Below are 18,341 nucleotides of genomic sequence, written 5' to 3'. Positions count from 1 at the left end.
CGGCAACTCCGTTCTTAACAAAGGATGCTGGCTGTGTCCAGAAAGGGGACATGCCTTTGGCTGAGGCGACTTCCTTCAGCCGAGGACAATTCCTGTACATGGCTAATGACCAAAAGCTGTTGGTTGCTGGCAGTTCCTGACGGAGGTTTGGGCAGAACATGGTAACATTCACTACCTGTGGCTATATCAAGATAAAACCATCTGTAAAATAAAACGTATGACTAGGGATACAGCCTACATAAAGTTTCATTTAGCCAGGAAGATATTATGTAACAATTTTAAATATATATTCTTCCAGTGATATGTTGGGAGAAGGAAATGGCAACCCACTCCGGTATTCTTGCCTGGAGAAACCCATGGACAGAGGAGCCTGGCGGGCTGCAGTCCATGGGGTCGCAAAGAGTCGGACACAACTGAAGTGACTTAGCATGCAATGATATGTTCTCAATATTAAGTAAAAGCAAAAATATAACATGTCCAAAGTCACAGCTTGAGACTTGTAACATAGCTGTCTCATTTGATGTGAACAATAAAAAGTATAAAAAATAGATAAAAATCAATGAAAGTGTAGAAGATGGAAATACTAATAGGCTTCTCTAGGACATGCTGCAACAATTTCAGCACATACATTAATGCACAGGTAGAATATTTAAATTTGACTATTTCCTGAATTGTAAGACAAGTTTCAACAAATTTTAAAGGACTGAAGTTATACAGAGTGGTTTCTGATTATAAAATAGTTAAATTGGAAATCAATAACAAAAATTAAGAACTATCCATTTATTTGGAAACTTTTTAAGATGTAAAAGTGTAAAACTCCTAAAAGATAATACACGGGAAAGTCAAGATGATCTTGGGTTTGGAGATGACTTCTTAAACACCAAAGACATGATCAGTGAAAGAAAAAACTGGTAAGCTGAATTTCATTAAAAGGAGAATGAAAAAACAATCCACAGAAAAAATCTTGAAAAAAAATCTGGGTAAAGGATTAGCATCTGAAATATACAAAGGACTCTTAAAACTAAATAATTAGAAAACCCAATTAAAAATGGGCAAAAATATGGAAAACTCAAAGATATATAGATAGCAAATAAGCATATGAAAAAGATGTTCAAGATCATATATTATTATGCAACTGCAATATTAAAATGAGAGAATGACTAAAATTCTGACAATACCAAATACAGGTGAGGACACGGGGCATTCACTGCTGGTGGGAATGCAAAAGCCAATGGGAAGACAGTTTGGCAGTTTCTTAGAGGACTAAACACCATACAATGCAGCAATCACATTCCTTGATACTTAACCAAATGAGTTGAAAACGATGTCCGCAGAAATATCTACGCAAAAATTATCTCAGCATTATTTATAATGGCCAAAGTTGGAAGCAACCAAGATAATCTTCAATAGATGAACAGATAAACTGTGGTACATCCAGACAGTGGGATATTAACCAGCAATAAATGTGCTAGCAAGCCATAAAGATATGAAAGGACCTTAAATGCTTATTACTAAGGAAGAGTTGCCAATGTGAAAAAGCTATACATTAAATGACTCCAAGTATGTAACATTTTCGAAAAGGCGAAACCATGGAGACAGTAAAAGGATCCATGAGGGCTAGGGGTTCAGGGAGAAGCAAGGAGGATTAAGTGGAGCACAGAGGACTTTTTTCAGGGTAGTGAAAGTCTTCTGCATGGTTAAGTCATGGTGAATATATGTCATCATACATTTGTTCAAATATACAATACCGAGAATGAGCCCTAATGGAAACTATGGATTTCAGTTAATAATGCATTAATTGGCTCATCCACTGTAACAAATGTACTAAAATGCTAATAGGAGGGGATGTTAAGATGGAGTAAAAGTACACAGTTTGATCAGTTTTCCTGTAAACCTTAAACTGCTCTAAAAAATATAGTCTTTAAACATTTCCTCCTTCAATGCAGGAGACCTGGGTTTGATCCCTGGGTTGGGAAGACCCCCCTGGAGAAGGGAAAGGCTACCCACTCCAGTATTCTGACCTGGAGAATTTCATGAACAGTATAGTCCATGGGGTCACAAAGAGTTGGACACGACTGAGCTACCTTCACTAACAGTTCGTTTGGGAAAACTAAATATTTAGGAAAAACTAAGGCAATACATGTATACTATAATCCATGTGCTCAGTTGTGTCCAACTCTTTGCAACTCTACAGACTGTGGCCCACCATGCGCCTCTGCCCATGGGATTTTCCTAGCAAGAATATGGAGTGGGTTGCCATTTTCTCTTCCAGGGGATCTTCCTGACCCAGAGATCGAACCCGTATCACCTGCATTGCAGAGGGATTTTTTTTTTTTTTAAACTGCTGAACCACTTGGGAAGTCCACTGTAATTCATAGAGCAAGCAAAAACTTTACAAAGAGATATGCTGATGTAAACAACAGACAAGGTAAAGTGGAATACTAAATAAACTGTCAGGTAACTAACCATAGGAAGGCAAGAAAAAGCAAAGAGAGGAACGAAAAGAGAACCAAAAAACAAAATGGCACACATAAAATCTAAGTGATGTAAATATATTAATTAAAAGGGAGATACTGACAGATTTAAAAAGTGACCTAACTATATGCCATCACCTTTTGGAAACAGTTCAAATGCAATTATTATAACGGTAAGTATAGAGTAAATGAATGGAAAAAAGGTAGTATCAAGCAAATGCCAATCAAAAGAAAGCTGGAGGGGCTACACTAGAACATAAAGCAGAGCAAATTACCAGGAACAAAGAATACTACCTAACAATAAAAGGGTCATTCTGTGAAGAAGATGTAACAACCCCAAGTGTGTAAGTACCAAATACTGGAACTTCAAAATACATGATCAAAAACTAACAGAACTCAAGGGAGAAAACAGACAAATCCACAGTACAGTGGGTAATGGTATAGAACTGAACATCATCAAGGAATGAGACCGAACTGACATCAACTTAGAGAACACACCACCCAGAAACAGGAGGTTATACTTTCTTTTCATGCGGATATATAACATTCACCAAGATAGATCACACTCTGGGGAATAAACTTGACAAATTTAAAAGAATTTCACACCAGTCAGAATGGCTGCGATCCAAAAGTCTCCAAGTAATAAATGCTGGAGAGGGTGTGGAGAAAAGGGAACCCTCTTCCACTGTTGGTGGGAATGCAAACTAGTACAGCCACTATGGAGAACAGTGTGGAGATTCCTTAAAAAACTGGAAATAGAACTGCCTTATGATCCAGCAATCCCACTGCTGGGCATATACACTGAGGAAACCAGAAGGGAAAGAGACACGTGTACCCCAATGTTCATCACAGCACTGTTTATAATAGCCAGGACATGGAAGAAACCTAGATGTCCATCAGCAGATGAATGGATAAGCAAGCTGTGGTACATATACACAATGGAGTATTACTCAGCCATTAAAAAGAATACATTTAAATCAGTTCTAATGAGGTGGATGAAACTGGAGCCTATTATACAGAGTGAAGTAAGCCAGAAAGAAAAACACCAATAAAGTATACTAACGCATATATATGGAATTTAGAAAGATGGTAACAATAACCCTGTGTACGAGACAGCAAAAGAGACACTGATGCATAGAACAGTCTTATGGACTCTGTGGGAGAGGGAGAGGGTGGGAAGATTTGGGAGAATGGCATTGAAACATGTAAAATATCATGTATAAAACGAGTTGCCAGTCCAGGTTCAATGCACGATACTGGATGCTTGGGGCTGGCTGGTGCACTGGGACGACCCACAGGGATGGTATGGGGAGGGAGGAGGGTTCAGAATGGGGAACACATGTATACCTGTGGCGGATTCATTTTGATATTTGGCAAAACTAATACAATTATGTAAAGTTTAAAAATAAAATAAAATTAAAAAAAAATAATAATAATAAAAGAATTGAAATCAGGGTTTCCCTGGTGCCTGAGAGGTAAAGAATCCATCTGCCGATGCAGCAGAGTTCAATCCCACGTGCCACAGAGCAACTAAGCCTGGCAGTTGCAACTACTGAGCCCATGTGCTGCAACTACTGAAGGCTGCTCACCCTGCTGCTGCTAAGTCACTTCAGTCGTGTCCGACTCTGTGCGACCCCATAGACGGCAGCCCACCAGGCTCTCCCGTCCCTGGGATTCTCCAGGCAAGAGTTCTGGAGTGGGGTGCCATTGCTTGCTCACCCTAGAGCTCAAATTTCACAACAAGAGAAGGCACTGCAATGAGAAGGCTGTGCACTGCAATCAGAGAGCAGCCCCACTTCCTGCAACTAGAGGAAAGCCCATGCAGCAAGACCCACCACAGTCAAAAATAAATTTAAAAAAAAATAATTAAAAGAACTGTTTTCCAACTACCATAAAAGATCCAAACTAGAAATTAACAGAAATGTCACAGAGAAATCTTTAATCACTTGAAAACTAAACAGCACACTCTTAATCTGTTAAGAGGGAAATATATTGAGGACATAAAAAATATACTGATTGAATGGCACGAGACATTTATGTTGGGACCAAAGCAGTGTTTTAGAAAGGGATTTATGGCACTAAACTCTTAAATCTAAGCTGCCACCTCAAGAAATTAGAAATAAAAAAATGTAAACACAAGCAGAAGGAAAACAGGATACATACAGAAATCATATATATATAGAAATCAATGAAACTGAAAATAGAAAATCAATGAAACAAATAGCTAGTTCTTTGAAAAGACAAATACAATTGATACACCTTTTAGCAAGCTGACCAAAAAAGAGACTGTCAATGTCAGGAATGGAAGACTACATATTGTTATAGATTTGACAGATATTGGTAAGAAGATACTCAAACAACTTCACATATATTCAACAACATTGACAAAGTGGGCCAGTTCATTGAAAACCACAAACTACCAAAACTCTAAGCAGTCTTAAAGGTTGGTTCTGCAGTGCTTCTATATCAGCTGTCTTCATTCACTCCCATCCCTTACCCAAACAAGAAAAGTTTTGTCTTATGCCCTGTTCTTTTCCTCACAGTGGATGTGCAACCTCTTGGCATCATGACCTCTAAACCTGGTGTTTCTCTCCCACCGAAGGCTGCTCTAGTTGTTCTCAGTTTAACAGTTAAGGTACTAAGACTAAAGATTCAGGGACTCTGCATGGATAGCATGGTTCCCGGGGATCAGAGAAAATCTGCTTTTGAACCCTGTAGTTTCCAGTGCTATTTTGTTCTGCTGCACCAGTGTTCACACAGGACTATTTGCATTTCCATCAGCTGTAAAAATGCCTATATTTGCTGATGCCCAGAAGAGAAACCCCTCTCTAAGGTTGTAGCTGCTTGCTTTGCGGTGTTTTTGCCACATCTTTAAAAAAGACAGCTCCTGCTGAATTCTCTTCTGGCACCTGATAACAGTGGCTTAACTCTTCCACTGTACTAGCCAGTGAAGAGTGGCACATTTTGCCATATTCAGGTCAATGGCTTTAAATTTTCTGCACTTCTAAAATTCAGAGAATAATCCTTCCTCTCTAATATCCCTAAAGTCCCAATTACTTAACAACATGAGGTGGAGAATCAGATCAGAACACACATATAAGACAACCAAGGAAAACAGCAAGTAAGTACATGAAATATGTTCACTGATCATTATAGAAATACAAAACAAAATCACAATGAGCTATGAGACTCCACATCCATTCAAGGCAAGTACTGGTGAGGATTTGAAACACTTGGAATCATAACATATGGAGGGTAGGTGTGTAGAATGGAACACCCACTTTGGAAGTCAGTTTGGCAATTTCTTATAAACTTAAATACAATATAACACAGCAATCCTAACCATAGGTACTTATCCCAGAGACATGAAAAGTATCTGTCTACACATAGACCTGTATACATATAAAAATAACTTTACTTATAACAGCAAAAAAAAACTAAAGATAACTCACAAAGGTCCATCAACTGGTGAATCAATAAACAAGCTGTGATGGGCTTCCCTGGTGGCTCCGTGGTAAAGAAATACCTGCCAATGCAGGTTCAATCTCTGGCCCGGAAAGAAAACACATGCCGTGGAGCAACAAGGCCCATGAGCTGCAGCTACTGAAGCCTGCGTGCCTAGAGCCTGTGCTCTGCTACAAGAAACTACTGCAATGAGAACCCTGTGCTCTGCAACCAGAGGTCAGGCCCTGCTCAATGCAACTACAGAAGAGCCTGTATGCAGCACCTAAGACCCAGTGCAGCCATAAAGACAAAAATAAATCCTAAACAAAATAAAACAAGCTACGGTGTAACAAACACTACTACTAAATACTACTAAACAATAAAAAGGATCTAACTTCTGATACATATAGCAACATAAATATCTCAAAAGCATTTTTTGTTAACTGAAAGAGCCGAACACAGAAGACTACATATTGTTCCATTTATTTGAAATTCTAGAAAAGGCAAAACTTTTGAATTTTCTAGTGACCAAAAGTAGATCAATGGTTGCCAATGGGTGAAAGTGGGAGCAGGGGACTGACTGCAAGGGAAACAAAGGACATTTTTAGGTGACAGGAATATTCCATATCAGGGTAACAATTATGACTTAAAACATTTGACAAAATTAACAGAATTATACTTGGGTAACTTTATTAAAATAATATCTTCAGGCTTATTAAAAAAGTATGTAACAGTAGTAACATTTTTTATATGTTGAATTTTCAAATATTCTATAATGAATGTTTATTTTTAAAATCGGAATAAAAATGCCATGTAAAAACAATTAGTATATTATAAATATGATTATACTACATGATCACAATTACTTATATATACATAAACTAGAGCTCAAGAGCAGAAGGATTACCATTTACTTTGGGCAATAGAGTACATAAAATAAATTCCTCCTACAACTCTTTTATTATTCAAACTTGTAGGGTGGACTTTGTTTTAAAAATGAAGAAGAGAAAATCACTTGCATTAATTGGTACAAATGCATCTAGAGCTTTTGCCCAAGTTAATGATTAAGAAGGTGTTATATGGACTCACTTTTCAAAGACTTTTTTTTAAAAAAGATTATTCAGTGCCTTTTCCTCTCATAAGTTTCTGTTTCAGAGTTATTTTTTCCAAGAGTTATCCTTGGTATCAGAATGGTGAGCCAAACAGATTTTTCTTCTTAATGTCTTATTCTTTAAAACTATCAAATAACAGATAATGCTAAGACATGGAATACATTTTTCACTAAGTTACATCCTATTCTGTAAACAAAAAACATAAATAGCACCATCAGTTAAAATCTCCATCTTGATTGGTTGTAGAGAAGACATAAATTAGAGGTGATAAATAAGTCCTTTGACCTCTCTAAATAGCTCATCTGTTAAACAGTCCTTCAGAAACATCTTCCCCATTTGTGAAGACTAAATATTGGTCTGTGAACACAGAACTAATTAACAAGTAATCTTTTTTAACTGCTTTCTGCAAAGACCATTTTGGCCAAATAACTTAATTTAAACTGTATAGTAAAAGGAAGCAAGCAAAAAAAAAAAAACTCCACAAACGTAAAAACATTCTAATAGAACAAATAGTACCTAATTATCACCTTGAGTTTAGGGCCAAAACTAACATGCCACAATATGACGCTGAATAAGAATTCAGTGAGACACAAATCACTTTTGGGATACTGGCCAAGAGAATGGACTTAGAACACAAAAATAAATATTCAGGACCCTAGGAGGAAATGACAGGTTGACACACATTCCCCCAAATGGGAGCACTACCTGAAGCAGTGCTGTTAAGATCATCACAGTCATCATATGATACTCCTTTTCCCCTGGCTTCTTTGGAAGGCACAACAAAATTTGTAGTTTTTATGGTATACCAGAGTGTTCTTCCAAAGTCTGTCTTCTTACAGTATTTCCAATACTACAACTTTTACATCTTTTCTCAGATATAAAGGTCAACCTGTTAGATCACAAAATAAATGATAGAAGCCTCAGCAAACAACATTCAATGATGGATAGTCAGGTGTTGCACTTAACACGCTTTCTACTAAAAGTGGCTAATTAAAACAATAAAGGGTTTATTGTCATCAGAGTAAGTCAATGTGCAGGGCAGTTGCACAGGTGGATAATTCAACAGCTCACTAGTGTTATCAAGGACAAGGCTGATTTCCACCTGCCTGCTGAGCCAACCTAGTGATTCTAAGATGGCTACAGCAGTTCTAAGTGCCAAATACAGACAAGAAAATGTCCAAAGGAGGAGTGCAGAATTTCCTCCTCCAAGTATTAGTGAGGAAGATCTTTCTCAGATGCCCCCGGTGCAGACCTCTTCTCAGCTGACATCAGACAGGACAGGTCCACATATGCATGCCTCAAGAGTTACTTATAAGGAGAATAAGCCCATGCATGATTGGCTTAGACCAAGCATGACTCACCCTTGGGGAAGAGGGTCCAACATCCCTGGGAACAAGGCTGCAGAGGAGGGGGCACATGGACAAGCAAACAGGAAGGGAAGGACAAAAAGGCTGCTTGACAAATAACAGTATTTGTATTGTCTAAATCTGACAGGGCTGCACAGTACCTGTCAGACTAGCTACCACTGGCTGAGAGTATAAAATAGCACTCAGAGCATGAGGAGAAAAAGTGTAACCTAATGGATCATTAACAAAAAGTTTCATGGACGAGTAACTACCGTTTAGTGAGTACATAACTACCATTTAGTGAGTACCCAATATGTGCCAGACACTAGGCTATGCACTTTACATATAACAAGGTATTTAATTCTCACAACTGTTACCTGTATTTTATAGATAAAGAAAATGGGAACAGAGAGAAGCCAAGTAATTTGCCTAAGATCCTGGGTAAGTGACAGTGCTAAAATTTGAATTTAGGTGGTCAGGCTCTAAGAGACTCATGCTCTCTATTGCTACATTATGCTGCACAGGGTGATATAAAAAGGATAAAAATATATTCTGAAAAGATTAAAAAAAAAATCAAACAAACCAAGGGACAAGTGGAGATGCAGAAACCAAGCCAAAAAGCTAGCTGAGATTTACACACTGTACATTTTATTACATACTGGACTTTATTACAACAAATTAATTAACTTCTGATAGAAGTTTCATTAGAAAAAATGTGGATGTACTGAAATTCTTATTTGACACCGCTTTTTGGCTAATCATTCTAGTTTTACTGATTCTATACTCAGTCATTAAGGGCAGAAAGATTAATATTTCATAACAAAGGACTTTCTCAAGTGGTACAACACTCGAAGTACATAAAAGGAATATTCTCAAAATGTGGACATGACCACAATAAGAGTGTATGATCAGAGAACTTACTGCTGTTTATGGTGTATTTATAGTAGCTACAGACAACTGTTAATTCATGCACATTAAGTCTTTACTACCTACTAAAGGTTTCTACCTTATACACATTAAATTATTCATGTCCTAGGGTTTGGCATCTGGCCCAAAGTTAAACCGTGATGGAAGATGGCTGTAAAATTGGCTTTTCAGGGCACCAGAGAAAACCCGTCAGCTGTAATATCCATCCTGGAAACGTGGTGGCAAGTTCCTGGGAGTTGCTTTTTCTTGTGTTTTGATCAAGTCTATAATAGCTGAGAGTACTGCACAGTCTCTTGATTTAGTGTCCTTCCAGTCTACAGGATGGGGACTTTCAATCTTCTCTTGCAGAAGGATATCTAGTTCCTTTCTTAATTCCTGAAGTTGGAAAAAGTATACACATTCAACAAAGGCAGATGTACTATCAAACAGTGTAATAAATAAAAGTGACTTGATCTGGTACAAGAAATTTCATAAGCTATTAGCTATTCAGAATGGCTGCTTTATAACTATCTCAAAAACCAATTCAGAAAAACTATAAATCGATTTCTCAACACAATTTCGTCTGTTGAAATAAAGCAAGGAATATTTAATGTAACATGTACAACACTTGGATAAACAAAAACACAAGACTGTATACTAACTTGCATGCAGAATCAAAGACAATCATGTAAAGTCAGTCACCTTAACAAGATGGGCAATTCTTGCTGGAGACTGAAAGATTATCCACTCATCTACAGCAATAGTTTCCTGATCATTATCCTTCTGGATGGATATATCACCTCCAAAGAACAAGAGACAGTATGGGGAAACCTCTGTGCAGTCATACAAGTATATCTATAATGAAAAGTAAGGCAAGTTAATACAGTTAAGGAGTCGGAAAGGATTAGTCACATTAATCCAGTAAAATCACTAGTATCAATTAGTGTTTTTTTCTGAAACAGGTATTATTATCCTGTCAGTGTAATTACAGACTAATTTTAAAATATATATAATTTTAAACAAGTCATTTTTCATTACTTCAGACAACAAAGGAGTTTTATATTTTTGTTTCGATTCAATCAGTAGCACTATTCTGGAAACAAAGTATTTTTCTAAGTGATAAAACCAAAACAATAATGTAGCTGAAGTTCTTTTTATTTATATATTAACAAAATTCCCACTTAATATTCTGAGCAGTATTTGTAAGTTATATTGACAAGTCAATAAAATTCTTCATATACTGTGAACTCCTGTATACCACAAAATGTCAGTATTTCTTGAAAAATAGGTTCTGAAAGAAAATTATGAAAATCAAATAACCTTCTGTTAATTAAAATAGAAAGATCCATTACAACAGATCTGCACACATTAAAAGTACAGGTTATTTGCTTGAGGACATTGTAAGTCTTATCGGAAAAAAAATTTTTTTAGGATATTCCTTAATAAACTTAGGAATAAAACTACCAGATGACCCAGCAATCCCACTACTGGGCATATAACCTGAGAAAACCACAATTCAAAAAGACACAGGTACCCCAACGTTCACTGCAGCACTGTTCACAATAGCTAGGACAAAGCAACCTAGATGTCCATCCACAGGTGAGTGGATAAAGAAGCTGTGGTACATACATACCATGGAATAAGACTCAGTCATAAGAAATGAATTTGAGTCAACTGTGGTAAGGTGGATGAACCAACAGCCTGTTACACGGAATGAAGTAAGTCAAAAAGAGAAAAACAAGTATCATATATTAACACATATATATGGAATCTAAAAAAAAAGTACTGATGAACCTATTTACAGAGAAGAAATAGAGATGCAAATGTAGAGAACAGACTCATGGACACAGGTTGGGGGAAGAGAGGCTAGGACAAACTGAGAAAGTAGCATTGCCATATATATACTACCAAGTATAAAACAGGTAACTAGTGGGAAGCTGCTATATAACACAGCCTGGCGCACTGCGATGCCCTAGAGGGATGGAATGGCGGGAAGGGGGTATATATACATAATTATAGCTGATTTACGCTGATGTATGGCAGAGACCACCAAACACTGTAAAGCAATTATCCGCCAATAAAAAAAAAAAATTTAAGAAAACAAGTTTTGTTTGTAATTATGAAAACTAAACAATTTTAAAAACACAGTAAGACTGTTATTCAGATCCATGGCTATTTTATACATTCACTTACACTACTTGTCCTCATCTTCAGGTGATACATAAGCCAGTTGTAGTTAAACTCAGTTTGTTCCACATTAACAGATTTAGGATGAATAGCAACTACTCCATCAGTTTTTGTGTAAACTTTCACCCTTTAAAGAAAGTTAAAATGTAGTTAAAAAAAAAAACCACTCTGGAGGACTCCAAACCATCCCAGAATCAAAAGAAACTCCACAGATGAGTTTAGCTTATTTCTGCATTATATATTTCCAAACTTAAATTTAAGGAAAGAGAATTTTTATTTTAATAAGACATGGAAAAGTATCAGATAAATATGAACACTCTAAATCATAAAACAAATCCTCTTATAGGTATAATTACTCAACATATTAGAAAAGTGACAAAATATTCCCTCATTATGTTTATAAATATACCATTAAAAGACAAAGAATGAAATAAATACCTGAGAGAATTCTAAGTGAATCAGACCAAGAGAATAGTCTGTACATTTTACTATAAATCATAATACTGATAAACCATGATACTGATACTGCTGCTACTGCTGCTGCTAAGTCGCTTCAGTCGTGTCCGACTCTGTGTGACCCCATAGACGGCAGCCCACCAGGCTCCCCCCGTCCTTGGGATTCTCCAGGCAAGAACACTGGAGTGGGTTGCCATTTCCTTCTCCAATGCATGAAAGTGAAAAGTGAAAGTGAAGTCGCTCAGTCGTGTCGACTCTTCGTGACCCCGAGGACTGATAAACCACCCTCAATTTACGGAATAACTGAAATGATCAATTAAAAAAAAAAAAATCCACAGGTTACACACCCAGACAAGTAAAATTAAAAAACGGAGAATTTTGTTTAAAACGTAGTTCTGATTTTTAAAAACCTATTCTAAAATATGTTTTAAATGGCCTCACATTCACTGAACCTCCAGCCCCATTTCAAAACAGGAATACTTGAAATAAACATACACAGCTCCAGTACAGTCTCTCCATTCTTAGGGGGTCTTTCCTTTGATAGTTAAAGATTTCACCTCAATCTGTAGGAGTCTTTAGTTAATATTATTCAACAAGGAGATATGAGATAGTATTGTTATATAATCATTCGTAATTACATTATAAAGGGTTAATCCATTAATCCCTCCTGTTTTTGATGGCATCTTTTTCATGGTTTTAGGGATCCATAAAATCATCAACCATAGTCATAAGCCATTATTTAGAATAAAATCAATTATTTTTCCTCACCACACAGTCAATTTAACCAATGTCATCCTGCAACCCTACATCACTAGAGCCGCAGATTTGGCAAACTTTTTCTATATGGGACCAGAGACAAAGTATTTTATAGGCTTTGGGGGCATTCTGTCACAACTACTCAACTCTGCTAATGTAGCTAGTAAGCAGGCAGAGAATAGGCCTGGCTGTCTTTCAACAAAAATTTACACAAAGATGTTTTTTAGCCAGTATGCCAAAATGTGCTGACCCCTGCATGTTTACAAAACAAAGCATCAATCCAAAGAGAACTATTGATATATTTTTCCATCAAGTCTTCCCAGGATGGCAGAGAGATATACAAAATGTATTTCAAACATTTAAGCTACCTGTAACATGTCACACTACCTGTACATTTTAGGGATATATATGAAGAAGAATTTGAAAAAGTACTGAAGTCAAAAAATACTCAGATCACTTAAAATGTGAATAATCCAATCACAATGATTAACATTCATGTTACCCTATTCTCAGGTACAACATTATAGATTTCTCAACATCTGCATTCTTAACTACTGAGTTCCTTGTTATGGGGGACTGTCTTGTGCATTGTGGAATGCTTAACAGCACCCCTGGCCTCTATGTGCTAGATGCCAGTAACACATACGTCTCCAGTTATAAAACCACAACGTGTGCAGAAATTGTCAACTGTCCCTGGAAAGGAAAGATTACCCATGCTGAGAACCACTGCACTAGAACAATGACTGCACTTTAAGCTACCTCTGAGGTCTATATTTTTTCATGTGTATAGAACAACCAACTCTTTCACCGAACATTAGTTCAAATATTTTATGTCAATATACAATGATTTTTTTTTTACACCTAACAGAAATGCCATACAATAAGGTCTTATAAAACCCTAATTTTCCCACTGCTACTAGACATCTATGTTGCTTACAATATATTTTGCAAAAAACATTTGTACTGACTTCCTTAGAACATATGAAACCACTGGGCCAGTGACTATTTTAATGACTGCTGATACCTAATTCTAAAGTGTCTTCCAAAAGTCTGGCACCAATTCACATCCTACAAGCCATATTTGACTTTGTTTTTCTTTTTTCTTCAATAGAATGAGTTAGCTTACTGGGCAAAAATATGCCTTATTGTTGTCTCCAATTACTATTGAGGCTGACTCTATTTGGACCTATATTTAAAGCTATACTTTATTTCTCAAAATAGGTAAAACCCCCACAATTTCATCCAAAGAGCTAAAGTACAAGATTATCTGTTTCATAAGAAAGGAAAAAAAAAAAAAAATCCTGAAGCATAATCTACTCCAAAGCAAGTTCCACTGAGGCACTGCTTTTTAACAGCTGGCTTACTGTTCTCATATTTATGTGCTTAGTCGTTCAGTTGTGTCCGATTCTTTGTGACCCCCTACACTGTAGCCCACCAGGCTTCTTTGTCCATGGGGATTCTCGAGGCAAGAATACTGGGGTGGGTTTCCATGCCCTCTTCCAGGGATCTTCCCAACCCAGGGATCAAATCCAGGTCTCCCACACTGCAGGATTCTTTACCATCTGAGCCACCAGGGAAGCACATTTACACCGGCATTACTAATATTCTTTGTGAATACTGGGTGACAAAGGAACAGACTTCGGGATGTGCAGTGAGGGACAATGGTATATCTACCGTAAACAGTTTGCCTTCCCTTAAATAGCCAAAGTAAAGAATAGGGACCTATTACAAGTAAGAAGAAATGTACAATACAAGCCGTGTTGTAGTAGATGATTTCAAAAGTTTGAGAGAACAAGTAATTATAATAATCTTCAATGCTTACATTTTTCTTTTTTTACCCAAATTTAGCCGGATTTTAGCAACTTTGGGATATAAACCAGCACAGATGACAGCTTTAATTATCTTCTCATTATCTATTCGGGGTGGGAAGGGAGAGGAAAAAAAAAGTAAACTACTGATACAACTGGCAACAGCAGCAAGTTATTTACACTGTATTTCCTGCTGTACCTGAATTTATATTAGATTCTGGATCTTGAGGATTTCTACTGCTTACAAATCCAGCTCCAAGAAGATGCTCAGCAAACTGCCCTTTCATGTTATGCAGCATCTAGGGAGCAATGGTAACAAACAGAACTAGAATACCTTTCACACAAATCTATAGGGGTTATAAAGTGTGCACTCATAAATAAATTTCATGGTGAGCTTTCCCTGCTTTATAAAATACTCTTGCAAAAATGTGATATTTTGCAGCAGGGGATAGTTAACTACAAATTTATAAAAATCTGTTTCTGTCAACAGGGTTTTATTGAAACAAAGCCACACCCACTTGTCTACATATTATCTTTGGCTGCTTTTGCATTACAATGGCAAACATGAGCAGCTGCCAGAGAAACCATGTGGATATTAAGTTGAAAATATTTATCATCTGATCTTCTATAGAAAAGGCTTGCCTGCTGTAGGGAGTAACAACTGATGTTTCAGAATTACTTTATTCAGCAAAAAGACTAACTTTCAAAATTGCTCTCCACCCCATATTTTGGGGGGGAAAAAAATACAGAAAAGCATACAGTAAAATAACATTCACATATGTACTGCTAAGTCACTTCAGTCATGTCCGACTCTGTACAACCCCATAGACGGCAGCCCACCAGGCTCCCCCGTCCCTGGGATTCTCCAGGCAAGAACACTGGAGTGGGTTGCCATTTCCTTCTCTAATGCATGAAAGTGAAAAGTGAAAGTGAAGTCGCTCAGTTGTGTCCGACTCTTAGCGACCCCATGGACTGCAGCCTACCAGGCTCCTCTGCCCATGGGATTTTCCAGGCAAGAGTACTGGAGTGGGGTGCCATTGCCTTCTCTGCACATTATGTACTACTGAGAACTAACTACCATTACATCCTGGTTCAAAAGCTTAAGGCCTGTTTCTTGTTTTTAAGAAAACGACCATGAGTAAAATAATACATGCTTTGTTATAAAAAGCATTCAAATAATATAGGCAAGTACAAAAGACTTCCCTAATCTCAATATCATCAGAAGTATCATTAAATAAGCAATAATGCAAAAACTCATCAGAATTGGACAAAAATGCCACCTTAACTACGATAACAGTACAGAAGCTGTTTTAATAAAAGCATTTAATCTTAGTTCAATTTAAGGCAATTAAACAAAACTGAATTAGATGAATGCAACATTTTTATAATCCTAAGAGATATTTAATAAAGCCTTGTGAGCTTAAAACAGATTATGAAATATAGTCATTAAAAAAAATTTATTTATTTGGCTGTGCCAGGTCTTAGTTGTGGCATGCAGGACCTTGCTGTTGTATCATGTGGGGTCTAGTTCCCTGACCCAGGGTCCCCTGCATTGGGAGCTCAGAGTCTTAACCACTGGACTGCCAGGGAAGTCCCAAGTCATTTTTAAATATGTATCCTTTCCACGAATTGTGTGACTTTAGTTTTCCTACCTAATTTCTCTTACAACCGAATCGCCAGGCCACCTCCTGATTTCTATCACCATTATTTTATATTGTTCAGGACAATACCTTTTTTTCTATATCCATAATTCTCAATACCATTTTGCACTTTTCCATATTTAAATAATTTCAATGTATACTCAGTATGTATTCTCCATTCCTAAATTCTTTTTGATTCACCTCTTAATAAGCAGCATTTTACTCTCATTAAGTTTTTCAAGGTCAGCTCATGAGTGTCTATTTCAAGTGCTTTCTTGAATGTCTGTCATTTTTCTTTATACTTGAATATCTTGACAGGATATAGTATTCTCAAATAACACTTGGATTTAACTATCTTTTCATACTGTAGTTCACTTCATTTTTTCCTACTCAAGGGACATGTTCTTACATATATCTCTGAATACATATTCAATTACTCCTGGATTTTCTATGAAGAGACACCTGTTACCTTCATGATAGATCAATGCTATCCTCCTGTTTATGAGCTTTTTACTTATTGCTTTATTTTTTTTCTTTCATGGCTGCATATACAGGCTGTGATTATCTCAAGCCTTCCTTCTAGGTAATATTTTGTTTTAAAAGATTGCCCATTTTGTTCCTTATGATGCTATGGCCTTCAATTTGTCTTCTTGGCTCAGCAGTCTTTTCATTCCTTTTACTGGTTTATTTTCTTACCTTTTACTAAAACCACATTCTTCAACTGTTCCTAACTATATGAAACAGTTTTATTTTCTGCTGAGATATGCCAGGTTCCCTTCTTTTATCCATTGGCTGTAGAATCTTTCAGAATTGTCATTAACCCTTCTTTTAATTCCGTTAATGTTTGGGCAAGTTTAATTAAATATGCTGGACTCTGGATTCTTTACCCCCTTGTAGATCTGCTATATGTCCATTACCAGAGTTCATGCCACATAGCTGAAAAGGTGTGGATATTCCTACGCCTGCTGGCTTGAGATCACTTCTCTAGTTCAGTGCAGTGTCTGATGTTGCATTTGCCTTAATTGTTTACTTTCTTCTGTTTCACAAATGTCTCCAATAGTGTTTCTCACTACACTAAGTCAGTTCAGGATAAAAATACCTATCTAAAGTTTAAAAAGAGATACTTGCCCTATTTGAGTTTAAAACAGATTTTAGAAGTATCAGGGAAAATTTTAGAACAAATCCTCAAAATGGCAACTAAAGGATGGGTGCAGAAAGAGTAAAGGAGCTTCTGTGTTTTCTTGCTAAACACTGGACTTGTTTCTTTTCTTAGCCGTTATTTTATTATGCTTTACATCTTTTTCTTGTGCTACTGCAGCTGATTTAATAGTCTCTTCTATGATTTTGTATGATTCAACTTCACAAGACAAACTCACAATTAACTTTTTGGTACAGAGCTGACTATACAGAATGGATACATGTATCCCCTAATATATATATATGAGAATTACTTCAAAACACTCATCATTACCTGCAATGTGTTTGAGGATAGAAAATATTCCCAGCAATAGTCTTTTTCATATCTGAAACCACGTTGTTTAGCTTTTTCCCATCCCTAGGGGGCAAAGAAATAAAGTATTAGTTTTCTCTCCCAAAGTAAAGAATTACTTACTAGTTTGTCTTTATTTTAGTAATAATGTTTACCTTCTGATTTTTCATTTTCTCTGTAAAAAAACCCAAATAATTAAAAAAATAACAAACTACAAAAACGTGAACTCCCCATGATCCTAGTCATTAAGAGGTATCCAAAACTGAATTTACAGACCTTTCTTTACACAAATATGAGCAAGTTATAAAGTAATGTATTGTTCATTTACATAAAATAGCACCATTCTGCACATGATGTACTAATCAAAAAGAACACCCTGTTAGACAAATTTCAACGCTATTATATATTTTCACCTTCACAAATATGTTTTGCTTTGCTTTAAGTTAGAAAAGGAAGGACGATGGGGTAAAAAAATACTGAATTAGCTCAAAGGAACAAAAAAAATACATAAACAATCCCATAACAGGAAAATGAGTCTAGAACTACAATAAAAAGATGCTGTCTCCATACCCCAAATTACACTCAAATGTTGCAAAGATGGATGAGGCATGTTTATCCTCAGAAAAGCCTGGCTGTCAGAGAAAACGTCTCTCTTTCTTAAAGAGTATGCATGATTATGATTCTCTATCAAAATGTTAAATCTGAATACAGGCATAGTTTATT

The 18,341-nt window shown here is 36.6% G+C and overlaps 1 protein-coding gene across 1 annotated transcript in view; it reads right to left on the bottom strand.

The window, feature by feature from the left end:
• Positions 1–9,002: 9,002 nt before the first annotated feature.
• Positions 9,003–18,341, bottom strand: part of DHX36 (DEAH-box helicase 36) — a 46,284-nt gene continuing 36,945 nt past the window's right edge. The window contains exons 20-25 of the mRNA XM_025289514.3: positions 17,601–17,684; positions 14,689–14,788; positions 14,504–14,594; positions 11,476–11,596; positions 9,985–10,137; positions 9,003–9,678 (exon numbers count right to left, since the gene is read on the bottom strand). Coding sequence (XP_025145299.2) covers positions 9,493–9,678; positions 9,985–10,137; positions 11,476–11,596; positions 14,504–14,594; positions 14,689–14,788; positions 17,601–17,684 — 735 coding nt within the window. The 3' untranslated portion in view covers positions 9,003–9,492. The remainder of the gene's footprint in view (positions 9,679–9,984; positions 10,138–11,475; positions 11,597–14,503; positions 14,595–14,688; positions 14,789–17,600; positions 17,685–18,341) is intronic.

This window comes from Bubalus bubalis, chromosome 1 (assembly GCF_019923935.1).
Source record: "Bubalus bubalis isolate 160015118507 breed Murrah chromosome 1, NDDB_SH_1, whole genome shotgun sequence".
Classification (NCBI taxonomy): Eukaryota; Metazoa; Chordata; class Mammalia; order Artiodactyla; family Bovidae; genus Bubalus; species Bubalus bubalis.
Note: the sequence above shows the minus strand (reverse complement) of the source record. Positions and strands in the feature narration are given on the sequence as shown.